At 37.0% G+C, this 18,021-nt stretch overlaps 1 protein-coding gene across 2 annotated transcripts in view; it reads right to left on the bottom strand.

Annotated features, from left to right (window-relative positions):
- Positions 1-2,859: 2,859 nt before the first annotated feature.
- Positions 2,860-18,021, bottom strand: part of sec23a (Sec23 homolog A, coat complex II component) — a 64,061-nt gene continuing 48,899 nt past the window's right edge. For both annotated transcript variants that reach the window (XM_039741154.1, XM_039741153.1), the window contains exons 14-20: positions 10,837-10,990; positions 10,661-10,738; positions 9,412-9,573; positions 7,433-7,519; positions 6,751-6,906; positions 6,067-6,132; positions 2,860-3,770 (exon numbers count right to left, since the gene is read on the bottom strand). In XM_039741154.1, coding sequence (XP_039597088.1) covers positions 3,681-3,770; positions 6,067-6,132; positions 6,751-6,906; positions 7,433-7,519; positions 9,412-9,573; positions 10,661-10,738; positions 10,837-10,990 — 793 coding nt within the window. In that variant the 3' untranslated portion in view covers positions 2,860-3,680. The remainder of the gene's footprint in view (positions 3,771-6,066; positions 6,133-6,750; positions 6,907-7,432; positions 7,520-9,411; positions 9,574-10,660; positions 10,739-10,836; positions 10,991-18,021) is intronic.

The raw sequence follows: 18,021 nt of genomic DNA, 5'->3' as shown, positions 1-18,021 counted from the left end.
TCAATCAGGTCTCCTCTTAATCTTCTTTTGCTTAAACTGTAAAGGCTCAGCTCTTTTCATCTTTCCTCATAACTCATCCTCTGGATGAATTGGAATGTGATCCAAATCTTCTCATCCAAAATCAGCATTTGACCTCACAAATGCACTTTCAGCTCAATGTGCACAAATTCTCACAGATACACCCAAACGTTTGTCCAATGAAAACAAGGTTGTTAATTGGGGGTGGGCAGCTCCATATTAATGTCCATGGTTTTAGAATGGGATGTCCAACAAGCTCATATAGGCGATGGTCAGGCGTCCCCAATCTTTTGGCCATATCTACTATATAATAAAACAATGGGAGGGACAGCGTGTGGTGTCCCTGTCCCTTAAAGCACAAGTGAGCAACATCGGTCCTGGAAGACTGCACTGGCTGCAGGTTTTTGTTCCAACCCAATTTCTTAATGAGAGGTCAATTATTGTTGATTCATTTTAGTTAACTCACTCGTTATCAAATACCACGGTTAATTGCTTATTAAAAAGCTGAATTAAGAGTTTCTAATTTCTCCTTATTTAGTAATGCGATGCAAGCGACAAAGGAACCAGCAGTTTCCCATCCTAACTTGTTTCCCATTGACACCTGTGTGAATTCAGACTGGACTATCTGGTTTAATAACATGTTTGGAAGTAAACTGAAATGAAGGACTGAGAATTTCTAATCTGTTTTAGGCTTCAGATCATTTGGATGAAATCTTTATAAAGTAAAAAAGAAAAAAAAATCTAGGACAGTGGTTCTCAAACTCGATCCTGGGGACCCCCTGTGGCTGCAGGTTTTTGTTCCAACCAGATTTACAATCGGTCATAATAATCGATAACAACTGATCTCATTTAATTAGCTGGTCTTTTTTACTCTTCTCTTATTCTGCATTCACAAAAACACCACAGTATGGTTTTTACATTTATAACATATTTACAAATACTTGTTTTCTCTAAAGCTATAAATGCTTCACTCTCTCTTGTTGTTTTCCTATTATTTTTCCCCTTTTCCTGTGTAGTTTGCTCCCTTCATTTAACCCTAATAGTGATAATTAGCAACCAGCACAGCAGACACCCGAGACGATGAAAGTAGCAACGACTTTAGTGTCAGGCTTGCTAATTAGTAAATCAACAAAAAAAAAAAACAGAACACCTGGAAGAGCAGAATGAAAATTAGGATGAAAATACTGTTAATGACTAAAACAAAAACTACACATTCCCCATATAACTGCTTATAACATTTTAGTAAAAATCTACCAAACTTAGTTTGTAATTTTTACATCGACTCCAAAACACAGAAACTGGGAAATAATGAATCACTTAATTAGGCTAAGAGTTAAATGAAAAACAGATGTTGGTTGGAACAAAAACCTGCAGCCACAGGGGGTCCCAGGACCAAGTTTGGGCACCACTGCTCTAGGACAGTGATTTCCAGCCTTGGTCCTGGGGGCCCACTGTGGCTGCAGGTTTGAGATTCATAATCAGTGACAACACCTGATAGCACTGATCTCATTTAATTAGCTGCTATTTTTCTTTTATTCTACGGACATTCAGAACAGCACAGCAGCATGATTTTTACATTTATAAGACATTTAGAAATATTTCTGCTTTTGCTATCGATTTAAATGCTTCACTCTCTTTTGCTGATTTCATTATATTTTGCCCTTTCTCTGTGAAGTTTTTCCCCTTCATTGAATCTCATTAATGACAATTAAAAACGAGCAGAGCAGACACGCTGGCAAACAAACCGGAATAATCAAAGGCTGTAACTACTTTAGTATCAGACTCACTAATTAGTAAATAATGGATTAATTAAACAATTAGAACACCTAGAAAAGTAGAATGAAAGTCGAGATGAAAATATTGTTGAAAAGAAAATCATTATCCCCATATAACTGCTTGGTACATTTTAATATATATATATATATATATATATATATATATATATATATATATATATATATATATATATATATATATATATATACATATATATATATATATATACAGTATATTTACCAAAGTTTTCTAACTTCCATATTGTTCCCAAAACACAGAACTTGGGAAATAACACAACTTAATTAGCCCAGGAGTCCAATTAAAAACAGAGTCTGGTTGGAACAAAAAACCTGCCGCCACAGGGGGTCCCCAGGACCGAGGATGGGAACCACTGATCTAGGATATCAGAATGACCAGTCAGGGTTGAATAAAAACACTAACTACTACTTCTTCTTCTTCTTTCAGCTGCTCCTGTTAGGTGTTGTCACAGCGGATCATCTTTTTCCTTCTCTTCCTGTCCTCATCACCTTGATCTGTCACACTCATCATCTGCATGTCCTCTCTCACCACATCCATAAACCTTCTCTTAGGCCTTCCTCTTCTCCTCTTCCCTGCCAGCTCTATCCTTAGCATCCTTCTCCCAATATACCCAACATCTCTCTTCTGCACATGTCCAAACCAACGCAATCTCACCTCTCTGACTTTGTCTCTCAACCGTCCAACTTGAGCTGACATGAAATTAATTAAGATTTGTTATTGGCGAAGATTGGTTTCTAATTGAGCGGCAGGATTGGAACAAAAACCTGCAGCCACTGTGGCCCTCCACGACGGACGTTACTCACCACTGCCTTAAAGCAATACGATTGGTCAGTTTGGCTTTGGTGACGCAATTAAAAGAGGAAGTGCAAGCGTTAGATACACGAGGAGGAGAAACGGCATAGGAGGCACGCTGAGAGAGTCGCCTTCAGAGACGGGAAGTATAAAAGCTTTGAAGCGAGAAAGGTTCCTCGAAAGTAATGGCAGAGTCTGAGAAGCAATAAAATAAAATAAATGACAGAGTTGGAGTCTGAGAAGGAGGCTTTATGGGTTGAGACACACATGAAAACAGATGGAAAGGGGCTGAAGGTAGCCACAGGGCTGAACGACAGACATCAAGCATTTTTAAATGATCTTATTACTGGTCTTTGACAGGTAGCATGGCTAGACGTGTATAAACTGGCATCCCCCGAATCTGCACTACTGGCAATGAGATTAAATGTCTTTTAGGAAAGTATGAATTACAATGCATTAAAAGACAACACCATCACAAGAGAAGACGACGATGAATTACAGATGAAAATGTTAAGGAAATACAAGTGGGCCCACGAGACCCCCTGCTCAAAAACAACATCAGCATCTAACACAGAATAATTTATTATCTCGGAAGAGTTTTCATAGTTTTTGTGCTAAATGTGGTTTCTAGTTCAGTAATTTGTACCATCAAAGCATATAAGTGAAAAACAGAACAATAAAGTGTAATTTTTTTTAAGAATGACAAAAATAACAGAATGGCTAGTAAATAACCCAAATGCAATGAATACAATTCTAATATTGAAAGTCAGCCTTTAAAAAGAGCAGTCTTCTGACAATCCACTTTAAGGCCTCTTTGCAGAGCACAGGGACATTTACTGTTTTATATTTATGTTTTAATATATTGATGAAAAAAAAGTCAGTAAAGGGTATATTGCAAAATTTCACAGTTGTTTGATTGTATGTTTTAAAAATTGAAATTCATCGGACCAGCGCTCATACATCCAGAGTATTCCAACATTTGTATATAATGGAGAAATCTGAATTAAGCATTTGGTGATTGCACAGCTAACAAAAACTTCAGACGTGTTGGACCTTTAGGCTGCACTGGAGACGGCGAGTTTCTTTAAGTGATCCATGAACACTTGCAGGCTGACGTCATCTGTTAAAATCGGTGCGCCAGATTCCTGTAAAGAGAATGTGATTAACTTTTACTTGGTGACTTAATGCTGAACAACAACACCACAATCCACAGCCATTACCAAGGAAGTAGGTAAGTTATCTAGAAATCAGTTTTGGATGCGCCCAACTCAAGCCTTCATGGCGACTATGCATGCTGTATAGCTGGTGGTTGCTTTTGTTAATGTGGTAAAGTAGAAACTGACACCAGTTTTACGATGAGTACAGTTCAAACTGACACCAAGAACAAAGCCAAGTGTGACTCTTTATTAGACAACGCCTCTGCTTCACTAATGAAAAATGTCAATAATGCATTCAAGCGCCAGAAACATTATACCAGAGATGAACTTTAAATGAGGACAATCAAAACAGCAATGCGGTAATGCATGTCATTCACAGACCTCAGCTAAATTAAAATTTAGAATGAGGGTCAAAGCTGTGGGTTGTGGTTAAACATATTCAGAAATCCCACTTCCTTTGGTACTGCAGGAACACACATTTCTTTGTCACATATGCACTTCACTTTAATTGTATTACACATTAATAATTTTTCCACAACAGAGGCAGCCAAAGCTAAAAAAAAAAAAAGTTTTGCATCATTTGTTCTCCTTTGCTGTAAATATTCCGAGAAGGAAAATCACAATCAAAAAAGTTTGTATATTTTGGTAAGACTGTAACGTCTGGCAAAGTATAGTGAACCTGTCAAAAGTACTCGGCTCTTGGAGGTTCTCACATTTTACTATAAGACACAATACTGAATCACACTGGGATTAATTTGGCTTTGTTTGACACCTGAGAGGCCTGTGCGGACACAGATTCGGTGCACTCATCTGACGTGAATTCTTTCGCAATCGGTTATTTTGGGTTTTATATTTGGAATTATATCCCCAGAATGCTAGTTGGAAGTCCCCCTGGGTTGCAGCAGTGCCCTGGATTCCCACAGGAAATCACGTGAACTGGAGTTCTTTGGCTCAGCAATGCTGAGTTCTGCAGTTTACCACCAAGGGGGTACGGCGGGGACTGACAAGCCCTACTTCGTGGGGCTCCCATCGTACCCAGAAGTGCTTCCACGCCAAGAGTTTGGGACAGCAGAAGTACTTCCAAGAATTACATAAAAGGAGCAGCCGGCCACAACTCTGGGAGCCAGAGTCGGAAGAAAGGAGAATGAAGCTTGCAGGGAGGAGCGGATGAGGCAGTGATTAGTGAAAAAAAGTGAAGAAGGAAGAATTACAGAGTGCTGTATATTGCTGTGCTTAACTGTACTTGTACTGTGGTGTGGGAAATGCTTAAAAAACAGAAGAGTTTCCCACAATAAAAAAAATGAACTGTGCCTGCAACTTGTGTCCAAGCCTGTCTGTGTCAGGTGTTTGGGAAGCTGGAGTGCCATCTGGTGGCCACAATATACAAATACACACGCACACCTACATATAGTCTCATACACACACATACACTATTACAAATAATAAATCAATTTCATATTAAATATGTATTGAATGCTACCCTTTAAAAAGCAATTCTATGAAAGATATTAAGAGCGATATTTTTATTCTGCAATCTAAAGAAGTCAGCCCGAGTAATAAGATTGCAGACCTCCATGTAAACATAGTTAATAAAGTCAAATGTCTTTGAACCAAATCTGACAAAGCCTTAGCCATGTTCATGGCTTTTTGCATCACCCCAATCAAATGATGGAAATGAGCTTTATTCAGTGCTCATAAGATCACTGGGAAAAGTAAATTAGGAACATAGAGACTTTTCAGATAGTTGATAGCAATCAATGCTGTTTATTTTTTCACAAAGCCAATTTACTTTCAGTTTGTTTCTAAATAAAAATGAACAACATAATTTCCACACCCTTTAAGATACCTTTGCTAAAATGTCCAATTAAATCAATTCACTTCAATCAATTTTCACAAAATATAGCAAAATCGGCACCTAAAAAAAACCTTTTGATTACATAAACACCAAAGTAAAAACAACAACAATTTATTTCTTGTAAAGCCCAGAATTGCACAGGGAATCTCCTCAATGGACTTCATCAGGCCCGTTTTTTTTTTTTTGACTAACACCTCCCTACACCCAGCCTTGACCCTCTAAGACGACGACAAACTCCCAACACACCTTGATGTGGTTTGGGGGAACAGAAGAAATCTTGGGAAAGGTAATTCAGAGAAAGACCCCCTGTCCAGGTAGGACTGGGGGTGCAAATGGATGTCAAAAAATGGGGCAAATACAACACATAAAACACAGCAGGGCACATTACTACAGTCATACATTTATGAGAGGACAAGAAAATGAACGTACCTGGCCCCAGGCATACATGTTGTTATGAGTCTGAGAAGGATTTACTTTCGAAAGTAGAAAACGGGCCTGGGGTGATGGGGGGGAAAAAAAAAGAAACACAAACCTATCAGTCACATTTTTATTATTGGTTTTCTTTAAACTAAAGCTGTAGCATTTCATGCATTTTTTTTAGCACCTAAACATCAAATGACCCGCGATTAAGACAGCTGCTTGTGGTGTACATGAGCTGAACTATCGATTCTAGTACTGTCTAGAAACTGCCTTAATAATATTCTCAAGAAGCATCATGGGAGGAATAACTGAGAAAACTGTGTAGAGGACAAATTGGTACAAAACACGAAATGTTATGTATTTAGTGCATTGGCAAAGTTTGTTGTATATGTCGGATTAGCAGATCCTGTAGAGTATGAACGTGTCCGCCAATTATAATTCCTAATTATAATCTTTGTATGTATTCATTATCTTTGCCAATACATGTGAATTAATAAAACATGTCCCTTCTTTTAAAGAAATAATAGCAAGTTAGGTATTACACAAAAGGAAAAAAATTAAAACAGTAAAGAAAACACACCTAAATAAATGTCATATTATTTAAAGATGTCTGAATGTTTTGATGGTATTTTGGCCCTGAAAACTAAATGCACTTTCAAAACAATGCAGGAACAGAAACATTTCGTCCCTTACCTGGCTGCCTCCATGTTCTGTATCTATATATCTTGGCATTGGAAAGCGGCTATGAAGAATCTCTTGGGCGTCATCCACAGGAGCCTGAAGAAGGTGTTTGAAGTTTTCATACTCTTGCATATCCTGATAGCCAGCTTTACGCCACTGAGCAACAGTCTGGGATGTGATTAATAAAATGTGATTAACTTAATCAATATGCTTTTAAATGATTAGTTTAAAGTGATTTCTCATATCTAAAATCCTTGGTAAATGAAATACTATTTCATACCTCTAATATCTTTTTGTTGTGCATTAGTTAAAAAAAAATGACATTTATTAAATACATCCTTCCTTTTAATCTCTCATTATATCTTCCAACCATTAAGACTTACAATCTCAAACGGATGAAGGCCTGCATTAAGCTTTAATCAGTGTGTAACATTACAGAGAAATGATTTATTGTAATTGAACTGCTGGCTTTAAACAGTGGAATATGCAAAGTAATGTGTATAAAACCTTATACTAGTGTCAAGTCTTATTTTCATTATTAAAGAAAAGTGAACTTCACTCAATTTTGTATTATCGGTCTATTCAGGTCAAATCAGTATTAGTAACATAAATCCCAGTTCCTTTCAGTCATTCATATTACTTCCAAATCATACAAAAACTTGTCTTGAGTTTTACTTGAGCATGTTTTACTTACTTCTCCATGATAAATAAGGATCTGGAAGAAAGTGTCCATAAGCAAAATACGATCAGGAAGAATGCTGCTGCTATCAAGGAGGACAGGCTGTACATGTAAAATACATTGAAATAAATATCAGTGAAATGACAAAAACAAACAAAAACGATGTTCTTCTTAAATGAATAATCCAACAAGGGAGGGAGGAGTACAGGAACAGAACTAAAACCAACAAGAAAACAGTTCAGATATCACATCCTACTGCCACCCTGCTCCTAAGTATGTCAGCTGTCAATGCCTGCCTGTTTGGTGGGGTGGCTCACCCACTTCCATGTTTCAAAAGTCAGTTGCTCTCTAAAATATTGGTGAGAGCTGCGCTTCCCATACCAGTTGAGCCTTCATCAAATCTCAACCGATTCAAGGCCCCAAGCCCTGATCAGTGCTAAGGTAAGGAGGGGTTGCCTACATTTCCTCCCCACAGCCAAGGACAGAACTGCCTCTAGAAGATTTTTCGGCATCCTGGCAGCCCCTTGGCAGTCTCTAAGGTAGCACTGTAATAAGTGTAAAAGTTTAATATATTCACTGTGCTCTGTGAAAATATATTTTATAAATCTGCCTTTTTCTACTCACATTGACACAGAGCCAGATTTAGCACACATGAGTTTACCATATAAGAACTGCTAGGCAAGCATTTTAAGACAAGACAAGTTAGAGACAACTGTGAAATGGCTGTTGACCACTGTATACTATTTCTGTGTGTCAAACTTAGCAGAAATTGTATCTTGTTTGCTTTGTTTGGAATGGCATGATTCACCTAAGTGGGGCCCTGCACATGCGGAAAGAGTATAAAGCCTTGGCACATTGCCTGGCACACCTTTGAAGCAAACGGACGGATGGGAGATAACGTCATCCGATCCCAAAAACCCTTCCAATGCAGCGACAAAAACGGCAGACTCTGCACATCAGGCCCCCACTCCCGAACTGGGTTTTTGTCATTGGTTTCCTTAGTCTGTTATGCAGCATAAGCCGTCATTAAAGAAAGCAAAGTTATTTCTCTTATGTGATTTCTTACCGCTGTATCAAGAGATGGGGATCGCCTTTTAATATCATATCCATATAAAATCGGGTTATGTGAAACGCCGCAATTACAAAATAACTTATTCCAAAAAGAGAGCTAACGCCCCCTGCTGGATACAAGTACTCATGCTTGTCTGCTCTCTTTCAGGGACAACATGGACTCAATGTATTTTCTAGTAGCCGGAAGGTCCTTTCCTCCTTCACGTCACTCTCTTTTTTAATATCAGATATCCCTGGTAACAGGGAGGTCACCTGCCTCTTAGCATCATGGGACAACATGACATACTGTACTTCACATGTCTGTCTCTCTCTCTCATGCTTGTTGCATTGACTAATGCCTACCTGGACAAGAACTGCCATTTGCCAACAGCTTTCCTGCTGTCTGCATGGCTTGTTCCCTTCCTTGGAGGTCTTGTATGGGCCTTAGGGCTACACTATGTGACTTAGATGGTTCCTTACTCTAACAATTTTTTGCCAGCTGGCACCCAATTAAACACGCCAATAATAATTACATTTTATAAATTTTATTAAAAAATTAGGACTCAAAAATATAATGAGCACATGTATCATTTGGTCTCAATATTTTATAATAAAATGGATATTTTTAAGGTTAATGTTAGTTATCTTTAATGTGGCCAATGGGAGTACAAATTACAATGTTCATTATAACAAAATCCCTAATAATTTATTTCCTGTGAAGCCTAGCAGAAGTCAAAATGAGCATCCTAATCCTTTATAAATGAATGCTCACGGCAGATAATTAGAACACTTTTTACCTACATAATTATAAATGCTTATTTGTGTAGGAGACCATCCCTTTCATTAAATTAAATGACAAGCATTATTTGTAAAGCTACATGTACTAAAATGTATTGGCAGTTTTGTTTTTTTTTTAAATATATATATTTATATATATACTGTACCTCTGGAGGCCCATTGAATGAATAAGCATACAGGATTGGCTGAATCATGATGAGTGACTGGGTAAGATCTTGCCTCATAAACTGGTGTCTGTAATAGGAGCTTTCATCAGGACTGTTGTTAAATACTTGCAGGAATGGTGATCTTCTCAAATGGAACATGAACTGGAAAAAAAATGTAATTAAAATTAACATCCTGTGCATTAATATAATAAATGAATGGTGCTCTTTACAAAAGTAATGTGCTGTTGAAATGCTTTCTGCTACACATACAAATGTTATAAAACCTGTTGGGACAAACTTTAGGTAACAAGCATTAGTCATCAACATTTCACCAGAATTAAAGTGTTTTAACATTTTACTGTCATAGTGGTACTAGGGTGTTGTACCGTGTTGGCCATTATGAATGTAATGAGAAGTCTAGCTAAATGACCCCTTTTATTGGCTAAGTAAAAATATTACAATATGCAAACTTTCGAGGCAACTCAGGCCCCTTCTTCAGGCGAGATGTAATCATTACGATCAATTAATCAATTACATAATGCCTGAATAAGGGGCCTGGAGTTGCCTTGAAAGCATGCATACTGTTATGGTAGCAAATACAAATGTCATTAACACACTAAACAAATAAATATCCCTGTCAGCAATTTCAGTGGTTTTATTTAATAACCACAAGTCATCACTGCTCTTAAGGATCCTTCATTCTTACTAATTTAATAAAGGGATATCCGGCTGCTAAAGGCAATTTACAAATCTTCAGCCAACTGCCCTTTGGCATTCATTTTAAAGTCAAAGACACTTTAAGATCGTCTATATGGTTACATATCAGGAAAATCTGTGACTCAACTGACCCCTTAAAATCAAACGGTGGACAGTTGATTTTACTAAGTACTTAGTCTTATAAAGAAAAACAATTCATAGCTAGATTTAAAATAATCTTAATAAATGGCTTTTTGATACTTTTAAATATTACAAATGAGAAAATGGCTGTATTTTCTATTGGTATGTCTGCTATAACCAGACTTCATATTAATAAAGGACACCCTACTAACAAACGGAAAACACATTTTTAAATCTGGTCCCAATATGTCTCAGCAAAGCAATAAAAGCAGTACTAGCAAATCCTAACAATTGTGCTTGAACATCATATTACAACAGGATCAACAAATCAGCCCACAATAAATATCCAAACACAGAGTTTAACATTGAGGAAACAAAAATATATAGGAATTATAATATTTAAACAACTTACCTGAGGATAAAGAGAGAACGTTTCTGAGAATCGGAAGGAGCTTGGATCATCCTTATGGTAATCACCAAATTTCTGACACTAAAATTGAGAAAGAACAATAAAAACAAATATCAGCAACAGAATTTGATAACTAAACAGAATAAACTTTGTCCTAATAATACATTAAGACTACTTACCAGACGAATGAGTTGTCGGTCTAACCAGCGCAACACATCAGGCCCTTCTTCTGTCTCTGCTCTGTATACTGCCAAACGGGCCATAAGGATAGCAGCAGCCTCCTGATCAAAAGACGCAGCAATGTTCTGAATCTGTGCTTGTGCATCAGCCCAGCTGTTTGATAAAAAGAAATAAACAGACAAAGGAACTTCAATCTTTCTGTAGCTAGACGGAATTCTGCAGACGTGGGAAGTTCAATTTGAACAATAAATAAGAAGGTCTGCTGAAATTCTGAGATGATGGACACTTCATTTTACCAAAAACTGTGCCGATTTACTGTATCCCAACCTTTTACACTTAAAATAAAACATTTTGTTCACACTTTGCATCCGAGAGCCAAGCTAAAAGAAATTAAGTGATTTTAAGTGAATTTGCATCACCGGTCTGTCCACACGACACAACTCCGTGCCAGTAGGTGCACATTGTTGAAATTTGGTACACTTTGTTTGGCCCACTTGTTTTTCAAGGGTAGTTTTGAATTTTAGTTTAGCTATTTCAAATGGGAGTGTATTATAATTTCTTATTAAATCTGACAAAACTGCTTTTAAAAGCATTTGGCAAATTTTGAGAAATAATCTATTCTGTGCATCCTTAATTACTAATTAACTTTCTGTTTCAAATTTACCTTGTCGGAGATTATTACAACTTTTATATTAGCACTCCTGACAGTGAAACAGATGCTTAATGCAAGTTGTCAAAACACTAGCAGAGGCACACATGCAAATATCAGGGAACATGGTATCATATTAATCCAATTTGCTAACCTCTACTACGCTAACTCACTACTTCAGGTCATACCAGTGATGTGAAATGATTTTTAGAAGCGTAAAAGCAAAAAAAAAAAATTCAAGCCACAACTTAATAAATGGAAGTAGAAATGAGCACAGTTAGTTATGCATGCAGTGAATAAGCACATACTCAGTATTTACGTTACAATAAAAACAACCTTACAGCTGCATTATCTGTATATTACAATGATGAAATATTTCTCAAAACATGGTATGCATTCTGTTGAAGCAAAATATTTTACTTGATAACATTTCAACTCTCCACTGGGTACTCCTTTCAAAAATCTTATGTTCAGCAAATATGAACTAAAATAAGCCAGAAACCCTTTACAAGGAGGACGTCAAACTCAGTTTTATTGAGGTCCAAAAATAACACTACATACAGTATATAACGAGTCATACGCAGTGGCAAATGTAGAGGTTAAGGGGCCTCTATGCATAGACTTTATTAGGACCCTATTATTATACTACAAAAAAAAATTACATCTTGCCTGAAGAAGGGGCCTGAGTTGCCTTGAAAGCTTGCATATTGTAATCTTTTTAGTTCGCCAATAAAAGGTGCCATTTTGCTTGACTTGAACAGGCTTGAAAAAGGACACAGTAACCTAACAATACTGTACTATGTTAAGACTTTAAATGCAATGTATAATTCACATTACTACAGTCCAGTGGTCCTTAAACACAGTCCTAGGGACCCCGTAAGATTGCAAGTTTTTTTTTTCCAAACAATTTCTGTTTTGTAATTGGAATTCCAGCCTAGTGAAACAGGCCACTATTTCTCAGTTTTTTTGTGTTCTGGTGTCAATGAAGAAATAATACAACTAAGTTTGGTATTTTTTTTTTTATTATTAGAAAGTTCGAAGTATTTATTTATGTTACGATGGAATCATTTAGCGCTTTTTCTTTTTGCTTAGATTTCATACTTTAAGCATTGAGTGTGACGAGGATGGACAGGATTAGAAATGAGGACATTAGAGGGTCAGCTCAAGTTGGACGGTTGGGAGAAAAAGTCAGAGAGGCGAGATTGTGTTGGTTTGGACATGGAGGAGAGATGCTGGGTATAATGGAGAAGGGTGCTAAGGATAGAGCTGCCAGGTAAGAGGAGATGAGGAAGACCTAAGAGGAGGTTTATGGATGTGGCGAGAGAGGACATGCAGTGATGGGTGTAACAGAAAAAGATGCAGAATAATATGGAAGACCACCCGCTGTGGCGACCACTAATGGGAGCAGCTGAAGGAAGAAGAAGTTGTTCTCTATTAAATAACCAATGAGCATGTTAATGGGGCTGACGCTGATGTAGTTGCAGCCTTTCAGCATTCAGTGTTGTAAAATTTTTGGGAACAAAACCTGCAGCCACATGGACTCACGAGGACTGACTTGGAGAACTACCGCCACAGCAAAGAAATTCACAGCAACTTACATAATTAACTGGAATTCCAATCATGCAACAATCAAAAAAAGCAGACCAGTGTACTGTTTATTTCTGTAAAATAAATGCAGTAAAGACCTAAACATCTATTATCATTACAGTCTTACCATTAAATTGAGCTAAACACTGTCAATTAAAAACTAGTTATTTGGCGAGTCTGCTTAAACTTCATTAGTAGGCATTACTATTAATTAAACATAAAATACAGATAAACTATTTATAACTGATCTTTTATTTATAGGTCAAAGTGTTTAGTTAGTTATTTTTTAGTTTTGGAATGCATTTTGAGAAAAAAACAAATGAAATGAGGTTGATCAGAACTTTATAATTCATGGATTCTACATTTTTTGCATTATATACATTATTTTTACAGGCAATTTGTGTTTTAAGTCAGCATCACTGTGAATCTATGGAAATATAATGATGTGTATATAAGATATTCTTGCACAGTGAAACAATTAATTGACATTGGAAGGTCACTGCATAAACATAAAATATACCTGCTTTTATTTCTTTTAACTCATTTTCAACCACTGATTGTACTATAGTTTTTTTTAGTGTTGAGATATACTTCTTTTTACACTGTACTGATTACTCATTCCTAATAGTTAAGGTGTAATTATACACTACCGGTCCAAAGTTTTAAAATATCTCAGTTTTTTCAGTTGTTATGGTAATGCACACAGTTGAATGTCTTAATGCTTCATGAAATCAAGGCAGAGAACAAATAAACAATGGCAAATAAAAAAATATGTCAAGGAGTCATTAAGTGTACAAAATTGTATTCAGATTTTTGATTCATCATAGTAGCCTGCATCTTTTGCTGATCTAACAGCCAAACTGTGGTAACCTTTTTGATTCAGAGTGCCAGTCACTCCATGCAGGTCCCCAGACCATCACACTTCTTCCTCCATGTTTGAAAGTTGGTGTCACGCACTGAGGAACCATCACCATCCACCAACTCAACGGCCTACAAACACTGGAGATTTCAAATTTGTATTCATCAGTGCAGAAGAATTTCTTCCAGTTTGCAGTGGTCCACAGCTGGTATTTCAAGGCTCTATTGTGTCCTGTAAGGATTGGCTTACTTTTTGCCACTCGCCTGTCAAACCTGCACAACAAAGTTTCCTCTTCACAGTACAAACTGTCACTTGGACTTTTTCAACCTGCACTGTTAAGCTGTTGTGCTGTGAGGTGCCTGTGGTCACACAAGCTGGTGACCCTCAGAAACTTGTCTTCTGATTGCCTTGTGACGTTGGCTCTGCCAGATCTCTTCCAGTCTGAGCTTCTTCCAGTTTCCAATTGCCTTTGAAGAGTGTAGGACACCACTGGACCCACTGACACTTCAGATTTTTTTTTTTGCAATTTCTCTAAATGAAAGACCTACACTCCCCTAAGGGTAATAATGCTCTGTCTCATTCCATTTGCTAATTGTCCTTTTCTTACCATTATCACTGGAATATTATCCAAATCTGTCCCGACTTGGCTCTAAGACAGAGTTTTTAAGTAAACAACAGAAGTTGGGACACCTGTGCAAACTGTTTACTTCAACTTGAATGGCTTCATTTACTTTCTATTGCTGCAGAAAATCTGTAGGTTGTAACCAATTAGTTGGACCCTGAAGAAGGCCCATATGTTAATATTGTGAATATTTCTTTTTTTCGGTTTTTGTTAACCTAAACTTTACATTTAAAGCTCTGGTATTTGACGTCAACTTTTCGCCATTTTAGGTCACTCATTGCATTACAACCGATTACATCTGAAGAATAACTGGAAAAACTGATTTGTTCTAAAACTTTTGACCAGTGGTGTACATATGAATTTTACTAATGCCGTTCTTGTTTCTTAACATTCTTATATTGTATGATGCAGACAGGAATATATATAAAAAAATGTATTTCTTTTGCACAAAACCACTGACTACTTAACATTCATGTGCAGAGCAGAGCATTTAATCACTAGAATTGCTGAACTTAATAAATGTTGGTGAATTATAGTGGAAGGGAGGTAGTTTTATCGTAAGTGTGCTGGCACAGCCATTCACAAGCTACACTTGTAACAAACAGGCTGTCTCGTGTGCTTTACGTCATCACTACTATAAGTAACGGACACATTTTTGTTTATGTATGTGCTTTTGACACATCGCTCATCAGATGCTCACAGCTGAAATATGAAAAAAAAAAACCACCTATTTCTTTATGCATTGTTGTCTTTATCCCTTATAGTTTTGTTTTCATTTTCTGATGCATATTGATGTTTCATGTTACACCAAAATGAGTTAAGAATTCTTCTAAACACCACCTTACAGCACAGCAAACAACTGGTATAATAACTACTTTGTATTCCTGCATCACCATAGGCTGGCCAAGATTTTCACAGTCAGAATATGCCTTTACTTTTCTGAATACATCGAACATCAGCAAAACAAGGGCGTGCAAATCTGTTAATAAACATTCGTTATGGGGTGTCACTTTGTTTTCACATTTTTACTGCCTGTTCATTTTGAGCAGATTCTGTTCTGATTACAATTTGTAGCTGAGAAGTGCTATGCTGCGCAAATAAAGGTCATGCGACTCTAAAGATGCATTTTAATGGCAGGTGCAAATGTGATCTGGCTAAATTATATACCAATATGATTGATATATGAAATGAACATTAAACAGGGCTGTTGAGAAAACCAACACATCACCACAGACCATGGATGGATAGATAAGGCACTATATAAGAGACACAGAGAGAGACAGATGAACAGAGAGAGAGAGAGACAGACAGACAGAGAGAGACACACACACACAGACAGACAGACAGACAGAGAGTGAGAGAGACAGACAGATGGACAGAGAGGTAGAGAGTGACAGACAGACAGAGAGAGACACATAGACAGACAGAGACAGACAGAAAGACAGACATGTTTTGAATATGCACGGCACAGGCCGTATTGAAAAGGTTCATCGGCTAGATCCACCTGGAGGCCTGGAGTTTGATACAAAACATGACATTTTTACATCACTCAAGTCAAAATCTGGTGTTATACGAAAGAATATTTCAAGTATATTGACTATAATAATTATCCATATTTTATCTTATAAGCAACTTTCAGAGCTGTATCACAAGACACTTTACAAAAAATACAAGAATGCAACAGAAAATCACAAGATAAGGTCACTTCATGTTGTATATGCTAGAGACAGTAGCAGGAAAATGAAAAATGAACAACAATTAGTCAGGAGCAAATGAAAAGAATGACAAACAAATGCCCACCCAGACAGTTAGTCACAGTCAACACAAACAAGTAGTACTTACAAATAAATAAAGTCTGTCTGCCTTTTGACAAACACTTATCCAGGTAACTCCACTAACAGGAGGGAGGACACCAGAAACAACCCCAGTAACATTGTTTTGTGAACGTAAATGGTAATTCATAAGAGAGTTTAGACTATAGCAATCCCCGAGTGCCAAGACCCCACAATAAAGAACAGTGAAGAATAAAATTAACTTTAAATCACTTAACAGAAAGAGAGCACAGTCAATGATAAGAAAATAATTAGCGCTGTGAAGAAAAAAAAAAAAAAAATCTCTCAAAACACAGCAGTTGCAGAAATTCCCAACTACCTGCACAGTGAGGGATCAAGACGTCCTACTTGAGTCTCCTTAAAAGACTTTTGACACTAATACTGAGTGTCTACACAATGAGAACTTTTATGGCCATGATAAAAAAAAGGTTAAGATTTTTCTAAAAACTACAGAAATAGTCTATAAACGATAATTGGAAAGTTGAGAGAAAAAGACTGACTTTTACCAAAGAGAGAAAATGAAACCATGGAAGAATAAATGAAGCACACATTTCATTCAGATACAGCACTTCCTGCAATTTTTCCTTTTCATCTCTTTGATGTTTGTTTGTCCCAGTTCCCCGTGTCCCATTGTGTAGTGCCAGTTTAATTTCCACCAGTGTCCTGGAGCACACGGCTGAGTTCCACAATTAGTCCCTGAGGCAACCTTTCCCGTTTTTCAGACTAATTAGCTTCAGTTCCATTATCCTGTCAGAGCAGGACAAGTACTTGAGACTAAGAATGCACTTAGAACGGCTGTGTTTTGTTTGTAGCATGGCGACCATAACTGAAGATGGAACTTCAGAAGATGACTCACTACGCCCACTTAGATTCTAAGTGCAAGGGACCTTGAGTTATACTTTATATATTTAAAAGTTTTGGCAATCAAAATTAACATTTTATTTGCTTGTTAAATTGCTTTTAGTGCACTGCCTGGAAGATGAGAATCACGTCAGTGTAAACACTTGAATTTCCCTCGTTCAGGCCAGAATCCTGTATTTATAATTAACATTCCTTTAATCTGCATGGACACCCGTTACACTGTTCAACATTACATAATTTTGAGCTCAAAGTAGGTAGTTACAATATAGTTCCAACAGATTTATTAAAAGGGGGTTTTACTCAGGTTAAATAGACTGTGGCTTGCTCTCTTGGGAATTCCAACTAAGAAATATTTCTTAACATATATTATGTTCACTTCAACTAGCAACAGTAACAAAAACACATCTTCCCATGGAAACATAATGACACAAAGTAAGAGCTCAAACAATTTACTAACACTAATTAACAGGCGTGAATAAGTCATGTTGTGCATCAGTAAACCTGAGATGTTGTAGTCCAGGCATAAGAGTATGTATGGGCCCAAATGGTGTAAAATATTTTATAAATGGCATAAAATACAGAGAGCACTTTACAGATGCACTGCTGATTCAACTTTAATTCCTTTTTCAATGGTTTGTAAATGTCCTCTCTTGTTTTTCTTCACCTCTAGACATCCAGGACAGTTGGAATCTGGATGCCCGACATATTTTTTAGTCTGTCTCATTTTATATTTCAATATTATGTTTATTTTGTAGGTCAGGGTTTCCCAACCTT

Source organism: Polypterus senegalus, chromosome 18 (assembly GCF_016835505.1).
Source record: "Polypterus senegalus isolate Bchr_013 chromosome 18, ASM1683550v1, whole genome shotgun sequence".
Taxonomy (NCBI): domain Eukaryota; kingdom Metazoa; phylum Chordata; class Cladistia; order Polypteriformes; family Polypteridae; genus Polypterus; species Polypterus senegalus.
This window is presented reverse-complemented; position numbering and strand designations above follow the sequence as displayed.